Source organism: Staurois parvus, unplaced genomic scaffold (assembly GCF_062004578.1).
Source record: "Staurois parvus isolate SC_StPar_1 unplaced genomic scaffold, SC_StPar_1.0 ptg000704l, whole genome shotgun sequence".
In the NCBI taxonomy this organism is placed as follows: domain Eukaryota; kingdom Metazoa; phylum Chordata; class Amphibia; order Anura; family Ranidae; genus Staurois; species Staurois parvus.
In genome coordinates, this window is record NW_028318500.1 from 6924795 (window position 1) to 6942676 (window position 17882).

General features: G+C 40.1%; 1 protein-coding gene across 1 annotated transcript in view; it reads right to left on the reverse strand.

Moving 5' to 3' along the window:
• The window catches only part of HNF1A (HNF1 homeobox A), a 44680-nt gene extending 31638 nt beyond the window's left edge, over window positions 1–13042 (reverse strand). Inside the window, exon 1 of the mRNA XM_089653281.1 lies at window positions 12548–13042. Coding sequence (XP_089509407.1) covers window positions 12548–12867 — 320 coding nt within the window. The 5' untranslated portion in view covers window positions 12868–13042. The remainder of the gene's footprint in view (window positions 1–12547) is intronic.
• Between the last annotated feature and the right edge of the window lie 4840 nt (window positions 13043–17882).

Consider the following 17882-nt stretch of genomic DNA (forward strand, 5'->3'; position numbering starts at 1 on the left):
TTTCAATCGGGTTGAGGTCAGGACTCTGACTGGGCCACTCCAGAAGGCGTATTCTGTGCTGTTGCAGACATTGTTTTGTTGAATTACTTGTATGCTTTGGGTCATTGTCGTGTTGCGTCACCCATCCTCTGCGGAGCTTCAGTTGGCGGACAGATGGTCGTACGTTTTCCTGCAAAATGTCTTGATAAACTCTGGAATTAATTTTCCCATCAATGACAACAATCCGTCCAGGCCCTGAGGCAGCAAAGCAGCCCCAAACCATGATGCTCCCTCCGCCATGTTTTACAGTGGGGATGAGGTTTTGATGTTGGTGTGCTGTGCCTTTTTTTCTCCACACATAGTGTTGTGTGTTCTTCCCAAACAACTCAATCTTGGTTTCATCTGTCCACAGTATATTTTGCCAGTAGTGCTGTGGAACATCCAGGTGCTCTTTTGCAAACTTCAAATGTGCTGCAATATTCTTTTTGGACAGCAATGACTTCTTCCGTGGTGTCCTCCCATGTACTCCATTTTTGTTTAATGTTTTCCTTATTGTAGATGTGTCAACAAAAATGTTAGCATGTGCCAGAGATTTCTGTAGGTCTTTAGCTGACACTCTGGGATTCTTCTTTACCCCAGTCATTTTTACAGGATGACCACGCCTAGGGAGAGTAGCAACAGTGCTAAACTTTCTCCATTTGTAGACAGTCTGTCTTACCGTGGACACATGAACATCAAGGCTTTTGGAGATACTTTTGTAACCCTTTCCAGCTTCATGCAAGTCAACAATTCTTGATCGTAGGTCTTCTGAGAGCTCTTTTCTGCGAGGCATGGTTCACATCAGACAGTGCTTCTTGAAACCAGTAAACCCAAAACAGGTGTGTGTTTTTTAAGGGCAGGTCAGCTGTCAGCAACACATCCAATATCATCACACTGATTGGAGTCAAGGTTGGCTCACTCCTGGCTCCAATTAGCTCTGGGAGAAGTCATTAAGCTAGGGCCTCACATACTTTTTCCTCCCTGCACTGTGAATGTTTACATGTTATGTGCAATTAAACCATGGCAACATCTAATGTTTGTGTAGTATTATGTTCAGCAGACTGTGTTCTTCTATTGTTGTGACTTAGATGACGTTCAGAGCACATTTTATGCCCAATTCATGCAAAACTCCACGTAATCCCAAGGGGTTCACATACTTTTTCTTGCAACTGTAGCTGCTGCTCTCATCTTTAGTTACAGGGTGAAGACAAAACAATACCTTTTTCTCCTTGAGCCTGGGTTCACACTGATGCGGTGTGGAATTTGCAGCGCTTTCTGTGCGAACTCCGCCTCACATCAGAATCGCACCCCGTTCATGCGAACCGCTGCAGGTGTGTATGTTAAGTTAACAACACCCCAAAATTAGTCTTCAAAGCGGGGTGCTTTGTGCAGAATCAGATCGCATAGGTGTGAATACCCATGCGATCTGATTCTAGTGTGGACCCAAAAAAGGGTCCTGCACCTTTTTGATGCGGTGCTATTTGCGCCATACATAATGTATGGCTCAAATCGCACCACACAGAATTTGCATGTGATTTGCACAGGAATGCGGTGCGGTTCCTGTTCGGATCACATGCGATGTACCGCACCACATTAATGTGAACCTAAGGACACTGGAATGTAAAGAAGTCAGTTAAATGTTCAGCAGATGCAAGTTAATACTTCATTTTTCAGTTTGCAGGAGCACTTTAAGAAGATTGTTTATAAACAACATACTGATTTCTTTAGGCAAAGGTTTCCTTTTATAGGGCTGCATCTGCGTGTGCTCTCATAAAATGAATAATAAAAGGTGAAACTACACTAGAAAAACTTGATATTCATAGAAAAACCTATGGGGGATTTTTCTTTTTGTTATGATGAAAGACATGTTTTAGCTTATACTTGAGACTTGCAAAGATTTTTTTGTTGTCGTACCTACAATTTGCTTTTGAACCAGGATGTTTGCAAATTGTAGAATTGTACTGGAAATCCACTTGTACCATCTCTATGTTATGGAAGACATCTCATGTGCTGCTATATTACTAGAGACTAAAGAGTTTTGTCAGTTTACAAGAAACTCATGGAAGCAGCTGCCATGTTACAACAGAGTTTTACCCCTGGTTCACATATATGCGGCCGTTTTGTACGGGCATGAGAGCCCATTCATCTGAATGGACTTCCATGCCCCGTGACACGCAGGGAAGAAGTCCCTGCACTGCTTCGGAAAACGCAGCACGCACGGGAACCTCGGTTCCCAGTAAGATTAGAACTAATGGCACCTGCCCACGAGTCCGCATTCCTCTATGTGGGTGGTGCGGCTGCACGGATTTTCGTGCGGATCCGCAGCGGCACCACACATACATATGTGAACCTAGCCTTAGAGACTGCTTCTAAATTACAGAAGATGGCCATCATGTGACAAGAGACTTCTGCCAAGCTTACTTTTACGTTAGCAAAAGGCAAGCTTTCCTATTATTTTAAGTGTTAAAGTAATTCTAAGGCTTTTTTTTTTTCATTTTGGATTGTAGCGCAGGACATTGGTGATCAGGACAATTAGAGGAAATCTAGAGAGCGAATCTCACTAACGGGCACAGAAACCTCTCACCACGCTATCAAAATCTAAAAAAAATGCTTTGCCGTTAGTTATACTTTAAATAGAAGCCAATGACTAAAACCAAACTGGCACACAGTACCACAACCAGGTTCATGTACCTTTTCCCTTGCTAATATGAGCTCCACATTGCACTTGTTTGATATCTGGCATTTTATAACTCTCTGATTCTGAAGATGTTTGTTGTGTCTTGTACCATTTTCAATCCCTACTGTCATGTTTCACATGACTGTCATATTCCTTTAAGTGTTTTCTGTATTTTTTTTCTGCTCCTCCCTTTCCTTTGGTTTAGTTAATGCTGTATAGATAGCCCACCCCCTTCACAGTAATAAATTTCAGGAAGCCTCATGTCTCATGAAGCAGAGCACATTATGATCTTTTGACCTATCAGATGTTCATTGTTGTAAGATTCTCTCAGTTTATGGAATAAACTTCACAGGATCTACAAGATATCATCTGGATTGAGTCACTGACTGTGGTATCCAACTGAGAGTGGAGTTATCGCTATCTCATCACAACTGTAAGTTACAGAGATCACACTTTCAGTGCTTAGATTGGAGAGACAGAACACCTACACTACAAAATTATGGCAAAAATGCTAAGGTCAGTTGGCTTGGCAGTAAAAAACGTTCATAGTTTGCTCATCCCAAAGAAATACAAAATATTTCTCGAAATTAATGATGGCAACAGTGTGGGAGAGGTAAGTGTAGCAATCATGCACACAGAGATGGACACAGTCATCCATCTTGTTAAGAATCTTCCATGTTGTATCAACTCTCTCCCTTCCAATCCCCCCCCCCCTCAGGAATGTGGTCAGTGTGTGTTTGCAGAGATCACAGGCAACAAACTCATTGGGAGGGCGTCATGGCTGTAAACCTCACTAGCTAGGTGCCCCTCTGTCTACGAAACTCTTGCTAGAGGAGGGCTTGTAAGGCCATAAACCAAGTCCTTCACTGAGTTCAAAGACATTCCAGATAAGTCATAAACCAGACACCACATTCAACATCCATTTTCCCCTATGATTACATATCTTGGATTATGAAAGACTTACACAAACATGGAGCCCATATTCGGACGGCTCACTTTGAGACCAGCCTCTTGATATATTACACCCCCTATCTGACATATACCGGAGAGCAGAAAATTATATCTCCTGAACCATTCAAGCAGATATTTCATATTTCATATCTAACCGTTCCGCAGATGCGTCTGCATATTAATCTACTAGTGGCAAGGTTGCTAAATGCACCGAGAATAAGTTATGAACCATAATATAAGCTAGGAGAGTTTTTGATCATAGCTTGGGTCTCCACCTACAAACTCCCTCCCGAAATGAGGCGATTAGTTTACTGCTCCGGGGAGACACCCTGTGGAGTTGCTAGAAAAAGCTAAGCTAAGCTGTGTGTGAGAAGTGAAAGAATTCTCCTTTTTTAACATCGGAACTAAGGTTGAGAGATAAGGCATCCTTTTGGCTCATGAAACCTGATCTGCTTAAACCAGGACATTTGGCAAGTACTTTAATCCTCTAAACTACTTACTGTTATCGCTTTGCTGTGCTGTTGTTTTCTCTATATTTATATATATATTAGCTACATCTTTTTCTGTAAATATTTTTATTGCACCCTTTTGACCTTTTAGTAAATCTTACTTTCTGGAAGTGTTGAACTGTTTCTAACGCTCTTTAATGCAAACTACGAATTCCTGCCTCTGAAGAGCGCTACTGTGTGTTTTAAACTTCGGTATATCTCTGCCTGCGGTGACAGTGGTATACCAACGATTATTCAAACATCATAGTGTTATTGCTGATATTGCTGAGTTTCCTCTTTCTCTGTACAAAAAGGAGGTGGTGGCAGTGTGAAGGGTTAATTGCGTAATTTACCTGACCCAGGAACAATCGCTCCCAGGCTGCAGATACACAGATTGTGGTCCATTAGCTGGAAAATCTTTGTGCAGGGTGCAGCTGGGCGTGGCATTGTTACGCACGTGACAGCGCGGTTTTAGATTGGCTAGTCCTTCAATTACGAGTTTGGTGAGAAGGGCTGGGGTCTGACGCCGCGATTGTCACAGTAAGTATTTACTATATTCTTTTTAGGCAGTTGTTTGATTTTTAGTGACATAGTTGCCATAATCAGAAATCACCTTTTTGTGGCTCTGACAGCTCTTGACTCAAAAACGTTGCGACACTGGTTTTGCTGGTTTCTTGTTAAATATGGTGGTATTTAACAAAAAAAAAATATGTTGGTATTGTCTAAATCAATAATTTTGTAGATTGATTTACTAAACCAGTAGAGGCTGTTAACTTAAATAAGTGAATCTTTGCAGATAAAGAAGAATGACAGTGAAAGCCTATGTTTACTGTGAATACCCATTTATGTGCAATGATAAAAACTGTATTTTACTTGATTGGAAGGAACTTCATCTTCTGTACTATGCTCAGCGAACATTCACTTTCCAAAGAAACAATTCACTTTGCAAAGTGAACAGTTGCCATTCTCTTAGTAAAACCATGGTAGTATTTTAATTACAAATCAAATTCAGTTAAAGGATAACTACATTTAAGAACAAAATGCAGTATAATGCCGATTGCAGTCATTGGATGTGGTGGCTGCATTCATTTTCTTTTTTTTTTTCCCAAGATAAGTACATTTTCAACAAATACAGGAAATACCGGCTGATCTTGCCAGAAATGCTGTGTCCTTGTCACTTCCTTTGGGATACACTAACAAATATCTTCCAAGCTAGTTATTTTCTGTAAACTACAAATTGCCCTGCCCTCCTTGCAACAGAGATGACTAGATACATACATATTTGTAGTTCATATCAGGAGAGCAGCAAAGGGTGACAATAATGGCTACCTCCATAAATACTGATAAAATTATATTAAAGGCAATAATGAAAAACAAAAACAAAAAAACAACAAACATGTCATATTTATCTTCGCTGTGCAATAGCTTTGCACAGAGCAGCCCTGATCCTCCTCTTCTCGGGTTCCCGCTGTCACTCCTGGCCCCTCCCTCCTGCCGATTGCTCCAAGTGAAAGCAGCTTGCTGTGGGGGCTCCCGAGCAGGCTTTTCCTGAGCCACTGCCCTGTGTGTCCATTCACACACAGAGTGTTGCTTGGCGCTGCCTCCCTCTCTTCATTGGCTTACTAGCTGTTTCATGACCAGGTGTGGGCTACTCCTTCATTATTTCTTCATCAATTAAGCAGGTAAAAGGTCTGGAGTTGATTCTAAGTGTGGTATTTGCATTTGGAATCTTTTGCTGTGAACCTACATCATGCATTCAAAGGAGCTGTCCATGCAAGTGAAACAGCCCATTGTAAAGTTTCAAAAATGAAACAAACCCATCAGAGAGCTGCAACATTAGGAATGGCCAAATGAACAGTTTGGTGCATTCTTAGGAAAGAAGAACACACTGGTGAGCTCAGCAACATAAAAAGGCATGGATGTCCACAGAAGACAACAGTGGGGGATGATTGCAGGATCCTCTGTATAGTAAAGAAAAACCCATTCACAACATCCAGACAAGTGAAGGACACTCTCCTTGAGGCGGACGTATTACTGTCAAAGTCTACAATCAAGAGAAGACTTCATGAGAGCAAGTACAAAGGGTTCACCACAAGGTGCAAACCATACATAAGTCTGAAGAATAGAAAAACCAGATTAGACTTTGCCAGAAAACATCTAAAAAAGCCTGACTAGTTCTGGAAAAGTATTCTTTGGATGGATGAAACTAAGATTAATCTGTACCAGAATGACGGGAAGAAAAAAGTGTGGAGAAAGCTTGGAACAGCTCATGATCCAAAGCGCACAACATCATCTGTAAAACATGGTGGAGGCAGTGTGATGCCATGTGCATGCATGGCTTCCAGTGACACTGGGTCATTGGTGTATATTAATGATGTGACAGAAGACAGAAGCAGCTGGATGAATTCTGCAGTGTTTAGAGATATACTGTCAGCCCAGATTCAGTCAAGTGCAGCAAAGTTGATTGGATGCAGCTTCACAGTACAGATGGACAATGATCTAAAACACACTGCAAAAGCAACCCAGGAGCTTTTGAAGGAAAAGAAGTGGAATATTCTGCATAGTCAATCACTTGATCTCAACCCAATTGAGCACGCACTTCAAGGCAAAACTAAAGGCAGAAAGACCCACAAAGAACAACTGAAGACAGCTGCAGTTAGAGCCTGGCAAAGCATCAGAAAGGAGGAAATCCAGTCTTTGGTAATGTCCATGAGTTCCAGACTTCAGGCAGTCATTGCCAGTAAAGGATTCTCAACAAAATATTACAAATGAAAATTTTATTTATGATTATATTAATTTGTTCAATTACTTTTGGTCCATTGAAAACTGAGGGATGGCTACTGTTAAGAGCTGTAATTCCTAAACCCTTCCTCCAATTTGGATGTACATACCCTCAAATTAAACCTGAGAGTGTGCACTTTCAACCCATATTCAGTATATAACTATAGCTTGAATATGTTTTGGTGAATATCTGAAAAAAAATTAAATTGTGCCTGTGTTCAAATATATTTACAGTATGGACCTAACTGTATATATATCATATAGAAAACATATCAATATATCACATAACATATTTAAACTGACAAAATGTACCATTTTAAGGAAGAAATAAGGTAATTTTGAAATTGATGGCAGCAACAGGTCTCAAAAAACTTGGGACAGGGCAACAAAAAACTGTAAAAGTGGTACTAATAAGGAAAAGCTTGGAGAACATTTTGCAACTAACCAATTGGCAGCAGGTCAGTAACATGATTGGGTATAAAAGGAGCACCTTAGAGAATCAGGGTGTCTCAGAAGTAGAGATGGAAAGAAGTTCACCAATCTGTGAAAAGTCTTTTTTTTAGATATCTTTTTATTAGAATTTGCAATAAATAGTACAAAAAAAACACTTGGGTGGTACGGGGTGCACCAACCCGCTTTACAACAAAAAAGGTACCCTGTACCAATACCAATACAGGAACAAAAAACAAAACATTAAGAACAAATATAGACTGTGTGTCACGTACTGAATAAGGATGATGACCAATATTTCAGGTGCATTCAACATGTCTTATGCCCTGGACACTGCAAAGTGATAATAAGAGTTGGGTTTCTATCCAAAGCTGCGTGACTATAGGTAACATAAAAACAGGAATCAAGGTAATACAGAATCAAGCATTGAAACAGTAGAAGCACTTTCTATCCATTTCGCCCATACCCTATCAAATTTCCTGAAGCAGCCCCTCTTAACATATGTATCTTTATAGAAGGGTATGGTGGAATTCATTAATCGTTGCCAGTACTGGACTGGTGAGAACCTCTTCCAACGTAACATAATCGTCTTTCTGGCATAAAATAAAATTAACCTGAGAAGGGTCCTCTTCGCCATAGTAGGGAAAAGATCATCACCTAGGGGGTGAAGGAAGTGCCATCCACTGCATTAATCATATTGACAATTGCTCCCCAGTACTGCGAGATTGCCGGACAGTCCCAAAAAACATGCAGGAAGTCTTCCAGCTGGTGAATACATCTCCAAAAGGCCAGCGCTACAATATATAGTGAATCACAAAATGATGTGTAAAATAAGTCCATTCATCTTCATTAGAATACTTCCATCCTTCTGTAACCACCAAGTGCTCCAAAGCATATAAGTGTAATTATTCCACCACCAGATGTCTGCTCACCTCCAGCAGTATAACCTCACATACAGTAGTACTATGTTTGGTCTAACTGTGCTTTTGGTCCCAAGCTAGACACTGTAGATCAACTTGATGCATCCCAGTTATGATTCACAACTTGTCCGGAATATACAGTGGATAAAAAAATTCTATACACCCCTGTTAAAATGTCAGGTTTCTGTGGTGTAAAAAAACGAGACAAAGATAAATAATTTAAAACCTTTTTCCACCTTTAATGTGACCTATAAACTGTACAACTCAATTGAAAAACAAACAAATCTGTTGGGGGGGTAGTAAATATAAAAAACTAAAATAATGTGGTTGCATAAGTGTGCACACCCTCTTATAACTGGGGATGTAGCTGATTAGGCAATCACATTAAAAATCATGTTTAAATAGGAATCAGTACACACCTGCCATCATTTAAAGTGCCTTTGATTAACCCCAAATAAAGTTCAGCCGTACTAGTAGGTCTTTCCTACATTTTCTTAGTCGCATCCTACAGCAAAAGCCATGGTCCGCGGAGAGCTTCCAAAGCATCAGAGGGATCTCATTATTAAAAGGTATCAGTCAGGAGAAGGGTACAAAATAATTTCTAAGACATTAGATATACCATGGAACGCAGTGAAGATAGTCATCATCAAGTGGAGAAAATATGGCGCAACAGTGACATTACCAAGAACTGGACATCCCTCCAAAATGGATGAACAGACAAGAAGAAAACTGGTCTGGAAGACTGCCAAGAGGGCTACAGCAACATTAAAGGAGCTTCAGGAATATCTGGCAAGTACTGGCTGTGTGGTACATGTGAGTGGCAAGATGGAAGCCTTTCTTAAGAAGAAAAACATCCAAGCCCAGATAAATTTTGCAAAAACACATCTGAAGTCTCCCAGAAGCATGTGGGAAAATGTGTTACGGTCTGATGAAAACAAGATTTAACTTTATGGCCATAATTCCAAAAGATATGTTTGGTGCAAAAACAACACTGCACATCACCAAAAGAACATCATACCCACAGTGAAGCATGGTGGTGGCAGCATCATGCTTTGGGGTTGTTTTTTAAGCGAGAGGAGGTTTTATGCAAGCGCGAAGACTTTAAATATATCATCATCTACAGTATATAATATCATAAAAAGATTAAGAGAATCTGGAGAAATCTCTGTGTGCAAAGGACAAGGCCGAAATGCAATACTGGATGCCCATGATCTTCTGGTCCTCAGACAGCACTGCACTGAATACAGGCATGATTTTGTGATGGACATCACTGCATGGACTCAGGAATACTTCCAAAAATCACTGTCTGTGAACACAGTTCACCGTGCCATCCAAAAATGCAAGGTTAAACTCTATCACGCAAAGAAGAAGCCATATCTGAACATGATCCAGAAATGCCACTGTCTTCTCTGGCCAAAGCTCATTTAAAAAGGTCAGATGCACAGTGGAAAACTGTTCTGTGATCAGATTAATTTGACATACTGTATCTATGACAACAGCATGACTTCATAGCAGAAGAGTCTGGTGCATAACTAGACTGCCGGTAGTTCAGACCTTTCACCAGTTGAAAATATTTGGCACGTCTGGAAATTAAAAATACGACAAAGAAGACCCAGGATTGTTGAGCAATTACAATCCTATATCAGGACAGCTGTACCCATAAGGCTACTGTTTGTACCTATCTCAGAATACATCTGTATGGGTGTTTTGCTGTATCTGTACGGCCTATGTCATTTGCATTGCACCATTGAATTGCTTAATGTCTCGCTGTCATGCACAATAAAAAGTTCAATCAAGAATTTAAAAAAAAAAGAATCCTATATCAGGCAAGAATGGGACAACATTCCTCTACCAAAACTCCAGCAACTGGTCCCCTCAGTGTTTACAGAGTGTTGTTACAAGTATATATCATAGGATGTTACACCGTGGTAAACATGGTCCCAACTTTTTTGAGATGTGTTGCTGCCATCAATTTCAAAATGACCTTTTTTCTCATTTGAATAGAACTTTTTCTCAGTTTAAACACTTGATATGTTTTCTGTTTTCTGTTGTGATTAAATATGGATTTATGAGATTTGCAAAACATTGCATTCTGTTTTTATGTAGATTGTACACAGTGCCTCAACTCTTTTTTTGGAATTGGGGTTATATGTTTATAATTATGGGCTTGTGTATTCATTTGCATTCTGGCAATGTATTTGTATATTGAAAAAAAAGAAGGGAAGTGGGGATGTACACATGAGGTTAATTCCCGATCTCTATGGATATCATTAAAATAATTGTAATTATTTTATTTCTATTGTTTTTGTTAAGGACTACATTTATTCCTGTGATTCTATAATCCACATCGTGTAGAAATACACACCTGTATACACAGGACAGACCCTCCCCCAACACCAAATGGTGATTCACTCGGCTACTGATACCAGCTTATCTGAGCACAAAGTCCAATCTGCAAGCAAACAGTAACTGCTGTGTACCAGGGACATGAATATATGGATAGAACAAGGGGCCACCTGTGATCATTGGGGTCCTTTTGCAAAATACAAGTATAGTATGCCAAGAGTTAAGATTAATGATCCATTTAGCTTTCAAGTATACAGATTGTCTGAATCATTACTGCACATAAGTAGGCCTCTGTATTAGAATATAAGTTAATGGCTCAAGTGATGAGGGGGAATTAGGTGCTGAGTGATACAGATTTATTATAGGTAATAGCCAAGGCTGATACAGTGTCCTGGGTGGGTCAAACTTACCACCCATGGTCATTTTCCCATTTTCACATCTGCTCATCCACATCTCCCTCTGGGCACAGGTGATGCCCCTCAAACCCTTTTATCCACTCTTAGAGGTCATTTCTAAGGGCGTTTTCACCTCCCTTTTGTTCCGTGAACAATAAGTAACCCAGTTAGTTAGTTATCAACTCAGAGGAAACAAGAGGCTGGTTGATAATTTATAGCGCCTTAACCAATTTAAATGGAAAGTTCATATGAAGAGATTTCTATCTTGGTAGACCCAAAACGGACAGACACCATCTCTTAGCACAGTCTGTTTCTGTTGGCGATGTGGAGCTGAACTACAACACTTTTCTGCTGTGCCAGACAGAAATGGGATCACAAATGGAGTGATGCTAGGAGTGCAGGCTTGACATGGAGAGAGGTAAGAGTGGGCATCTGACAACATATTGCTTGAGCACCGAAATATGGGGATTTCGTTTAGGATCAAGAAAGAGGTATCTGCCAGCTGTGACGTTTTTAAAGCCACCAGCTTGCAAATTGATGACTGATTCGTTCAAATGTGTCTGCCCAGCTCAATGTTTTTTTCCCTTACAAGCAGTCAAGCAGAACAGTTTTATTCTGCCGTCTGCTGCAGCACTATCACAGCAATCTCAGTCCAAAGTAGCAGTAGAATGGTTAATCATCAAAGTTAATCATCACAAAAGGTAGAGGCCATTTGGTTTATAAATGCACAAATTATTGAGGGCCTGGATAATTAGTAACCAGCTCAGGCCCCCTGAGACCCAGCGATTAGGAGGACCCACAGTACCCTGAGGAGATTCAGAACAGGACCCACTGCACCATAAGGAGAAAGTGAGACTGGGGACTAGACTATGGGGAGCAAGAGCAGAGTAACTAGGAAAGAAAGAGTATAACATTGTAATGAGTTAGAGGAGGAAAAGTGAAGAGCACATCTCATTGGACCTGATGGAACTACTTCAACAAAGAAAGAAAACTTGGGGATAAAGCCATCTGGACAGTTTATATTTAACACCATGGAGAAATCATAATTATCTTTTCTATATGGACAGCAAGAGCTACACATCCACATCACAGAGACTGTAAAAAGCCAAAAAAGAAAGAAGGGTCGCCACAAACAAGAAAGAAAGATATTCTTCTTCAAGTCATGTCATTTTAAAGACAGCAATTAACCTGTGGATGTATTGCATACCTTGCTTACTCTTTGGTTATGTACTATGACTTTTACTTCATATATAGATAAACCATATTATAAGTGTTAGTGATAACAAATCCATTGCTATAATTGTCATTCTTGCCACCCCAAACTTTGTATAAGTGTAGGAGTAACATATAGTCTGGATATGTGTGATTTAATGAGAAGAACATTGAATATTGGGAGGACAAGGGAAGTCTCATTGGAAAAAAGTGTACAGGTAAGTAAAAAAACAAACAAATGCGAATGTGGAATAAATCAGAAAGTTATATAAAGAGTATATAGAAAAGGCCATTGTACAAGGTTCTTACTGCAGCAGTCGTTCCACCACAGCCTTCTGATGGGCAGCCTCCTCTGGGCTTAGTCTCTCCAAATCCTTTATAATTGGTGGCGTGAAGTCCCCACCATCTTCAGAACTGTCATCTTCCGTTACATGGGGTTCCGTAAGACCATTGGGTAGCTGCACACAATGCTCCCCATCTTCCAGACTACTTATGTCATCCAGGGGATCCCTGGGATACTGGTAACCATCGCTATCACTCAAGGCTTTGGTAATAGTCTCTTTAGTGACACCTGACTCTAGCAATGCCCTTAGCAGCTCCTGCTGCAAGTAGCTAAGCTGAGACGCCATCCTCACTGTTACCTGCTACCAGTTCACCATCCTGCGGTTAGAATAGGGATCAGCAGGCGGGAGCCCATGCTCTACCCACCTTCTGTCTCCTCCTCCCCCCAAAAATGCTTGCTGTGCGGCCACAACCTGTATGTAGTCACCCCCCGGACAGTCTTCAGTGAGACATAGCAGATAAGGGACCCTTGTCTCTCTCTGTTTACATCAGAGCAGAACAAATCCTCCAAGGTTCATATTTATCCCTGTGCTTCACAAGTTACTGAACTTTGGACCCCCAACTCTGCACAAAGTGCATGTGTGAGAGGGGAGGGAGAGTAAGGGAAGAGCTGGTAAGAGGAAATAAAGAAATGAGAGCTAGAAAAGAAAGAATAGAGAGTAAAGCAGATGAGAGTCAACATCACAGAGATAGTAGAGAATATATATATATAATATATATATATATATATAATATAATAGTAAGTACACACTGGGGGGGTGTCTAAGGAGCATAGATACATGTTCCAACCAGCTAAAAAGAAAGATGACAAAAGCCGATACAGTACCAAAGTATCTATATCAGTGTGAAACAACTGTCACTTAAAAAGGGTCTTTCTATAATGCAGCTTGCAAACATACAACTGGGTAGAGGAAACAACATGCTAGCCTTTATGGTGTTATGTACTAAGCTGTCCAATAATTACCTTTTGTACAATTTTAGTAATCAAAGATGTAATTCTCAGAAGTAATTCTAATAAAAGTGGAGAGACACAATAGTTAAAGTATTACAATTTTATAAAGTGAAATGCTTAAATGCTGCTTATATTTAATTCATGTGAACTACTGACAAAAATGTAACAGAACAACGGCACACTAATGCCTTCGAAACAACTGCCAATGAACGCTGGTAAAACTGATACGTCATAAAAAAAATACATATTAATATAATGAAAATGAATTAATTCTCTATGTGGGTTGCAGTTAATTTCACTTTGTGAATAACTATCAATCGTATTAAATAAACTTTTCTGCTGGCAAAGGTGACAGTTTTAGTAGTACAGGAATCAGGGAATCTGTTGTTTCAATAGTACTTTTGTTTCAAATAAATAGCCTTCCTATCGAAAATATGACAGTACTTATGTTACAGTAACAAAAGAGCAGAAAGAGCTTGCCGTAACAATCTAGAACACATTTCCGGCAATGCAAGGGTTAATACTGGAGGCCTAGGTGTCTCACTGTGAGGGCTGTTCCTGTTTGCTGTTTCCAGCTCTGCCTTACAATGCACCAACAAGGTCAATGGCACTAGGCTGTGTACCTGTGACAACTGCCATTCCAAGCCTGAACATAACACTTTTATTCTACCTTATGTAAATGTGACTTTACTTGAGCTCATAATCTTTGCATTGTAAACTCGATATCATCCTATTCATTTTAAAATAGAACATTTATATTAAACCTGTAGGCTTCATGCACGCTAGCATTTTTTAAGCTCCTAGAAGCTATCATCAGCATATTTTTTCTGCTCCAAGAAGCTAAATTATGTTATCCTGTGTGTCCATGCACACTACTTTAGGCTATTAGCATTTATAGAGCTTCAGCCTCTAGGAGCAGAAAAAAAATTGTTTAGAATTTAGAAACAAAATTATGTTATCCTATGTGTCCATGCACACTACTTTAGGCTATTAGCATTTTTTGAGCTTAATCCTCTAGGAGCAGAAAAAAATTTGTTTTGTATAGTTTTTTTGGAGCATTTTTCCAGCAGAAAAAAAAAACACATATGCTCCTAAACGCTACAGAAACACTCCTTACAGCTTTTTTTCCCCTCTACATGTACTGTAAAAACACTAATAAAATGCTAACGCTCCTGAATGCAATTTAAACACTTAAAAAACCCCACTATTACCAGCATTTCTTATCCAGTGTTTTTTGAGCTTGAAAAAAATGTTAGTGTGCATTGAGCCGTAATGTATAAAGTAAGGTAATTATATCAGGTATTTACTTTTTAAAGTCATGCCTAGCAGCAGATAAAAGTGCTTTTCACAACTTTTAATTTTTTTCTCTTTTAATCTTTTTATTGAGTGTTTGAAAAGTTATATTGTAAGGGCTGTAAATCAGCGGGGGTCAATTTGAAAATTACAGAGGGAAGTGCGGATCGCACAATACCAGCGCATTTCCGTGCGTTGAGGTGCATTGCTTCAAGTTAGGCAGCCCATTCAAAAAGAATAGGTTTTCATAAACCCAAAATGGCCAAGCAAATTGGTCTATCTGCATTTTTTTCAATGTATCGCAATGCCCACTGAAGAGGAAATGGGAGTAAAATAAGCCTCATCCAGGGGCGGACTGACTATTCGAGCACTCGGGCACTGCCCGAGGGCCCGGGGTCAGTAGGGGGCCCAATGAGAAGCCCCTGGTACCTTTAATTGTTTTTTCATAGGCTTTTTTGGGTGTGGGCGATGACATAGGGGCCCCATGATCCCCTATTGCCCGGGGGCCCCATGAGTTGTCAGTCCGCCCCTGGCCTCATCATTGGAATTTAGTGTCCGCAATCAAAACCCCTAGTATAGGTTTCAGTGAACGCAATGATAATCCACAGTTTTGCTGTCAGTGACCACAATATTCACCCCCGGCATTGGTGGTCAGTTGCAGTGCTATATAAAGTGTAAATTAATCGCCACATAAAAAATATAAAAATAGTCCCAGGAGCTTTATGCCCCAATGTGCTAGTATGCACAGCATATTAGCATGTTATATCAAACTAATCTGCAAAGTGATCTCCTCTAGCACTGCAGTGTCAGTGTTCTTGGCTGCCATAGACGCTTCCATCTTCTCCCAGTCTTCCTTTTGCATTCGGACTCTTTGGCTGCTTGACTGGTCAGGCTGGGATGATGGCACTCTGGAGCTTACACACAGAAGTCACATCCTTACAGTATAGAGCTGTACTGTAAATGTATGCTGAACTATGCATGCGCAGCTCACTGTACAAAAACACTGACAGATAGGGAGAAAGATTTATAACAGAAGAGACCGATAGGGTAAAAGAAAGGTCCGCCTCCTCCATTCATAGAGCACTTTTCATTGATGAAAGCTATAGTACAGCTTTCATGAATGGAGAAGAGGGGCTTAAAAGGTGGGCATAGTCTGCACTCTTGATGAGTGCTTTTGATAGGTCCAGCAGCTGTATTAATCACTGCAGCATCAGAGGATTACCGCTGTCGGAGTGTGTGGGGGTATGTAGGAGTGGGGACAGAAGACAGATGAAGAGAACAGCCACCACCAGCAACAGCAGAGAGGACACTTCTCATTAAATTTAAAGCAGTAGTAAACCACAGGTTAAAAAAAAAAGAAAAGCCCTGCAAGGTAATGTCATAATGTGCATCGTATACTAGCAAATTGTGAAGGACTTACCTTAAAGGAAGCCCTCCAGTGGCACACGGTCACTGCTGACAGGGCTTCCATCTTCACCCAGGTTCGCAAGCTCCGGTAGATTCCCTAATACAATACTGCCATCATTATGGTGCAAATCCTTTATTGAATCACCCCCCACTATTTTGTAGAAGAAAGCTTGTTTGTGGTTGATAATGTCACACCAAGGGTTTGTGGATTCTTATAAACTGCATAATATCATCATCTAATCTATGCATTATATAATAGCTAAATTATCACTACGCATCATTTGTAGGTATATTATATTGCAACTTACATGTTGACATGATGGGAAAACAAAAATTGGGTGGCCCCTTAAGAATTAATATAAGCTCAATGAATGAACTAACATAAGTAAAAAAAAACAAAAAAAAAATTAAGCTCAATGAATGAACTAACAATAGCAAAAAAAAAATAATAAAAAAAAACTTAAGCTCAATGAGTAAACTAACAATAGTAAACAAAAAAAAACAAAAAACAAAAACTTAAAGCGGAGCTCCACCTAAAATTTGACAGGTTTCCGCTGCGACTGCCTAGGCGATCAGAAGTGGAAGTTGTCCTCTTACCCTCCCTCCACGTAGTCTTCTGGGACACTTGAAAGGTGCCAGAAGACTACGGGCCATTCACAAAGTGCAGCGAAACTTGCTCATGTGCTGTGGGCACCCGGCTGTGAAGCCGCAAACTGTCACAGCCGGGTGCCCACAATGAAGATGCTGGTGCCACGGAGAGAAGACGGCCAGTGAAACCAGCTGTGGTGAGGACACCGCTGGACCGAGGGACAGGTAAGTGTCTGTATTTTAAAAGTCAGCAGGTACAGTTTTTGTAGCTGCTGACTGTTATTTTTTTTTTCCAGGTGGAACTCCACTTTAAGCTCAATGAATGAACTGACAACAGTTAAAAAAAAACTTGTTAACTTGCTACAGTTTAATGACCTGGGCTAAATCAGTTGTCTCGATTTTGGCTTGTATTATTATTATTATTATACAGGATTTATATAGTGCCAACAGTTTGCGCAGCGCTTTACAATATAAATTGTATTTCAAATTCAGATAAAGACTATTGATGATAACAAAAAAATAGCAGTTGCCTAGTATATTTAAGGACCATTCACACATCATGGTAGTACATGGTAAAACCACAAACAATGTGGGGCACCACAAAGCACAAGTCATGCCTTAGAAAAAAAAGATGTCCATTTTTGTTTGTACGTTCAGGTACACTGCCAGCCCATTCAAAATGAAAGCGTTCTGAACATACAGTATGTTTTGCAAGGCTAGACATGCCATTATTTCTTTATATATAATCTTTAAAGCCCAACTGAACCGTAAGTTAAGGCTCGGTTCACACTAGTGTGACTCTAAAGTCGTGTGGCTTCCAGTGTGATTTTGCAGTGCAACTTTCATCTGACTTTCATGTGGCTTTTACACTCTATGGCACTTAAGTCACAAGAATGTCACATCAATGTAGTGTAAGAACCTTTTTTCTTAAACGAAGCTGCAACTTTAGACGCATAGATTAGAACGGGTGCCATTGAATAATTAGGTTTCGACTTATCATACGACTTTAAGTGACAAGTTGCACTAGTGTGAACCGAGCCTTAAATCAGCTAAATAGGTGCA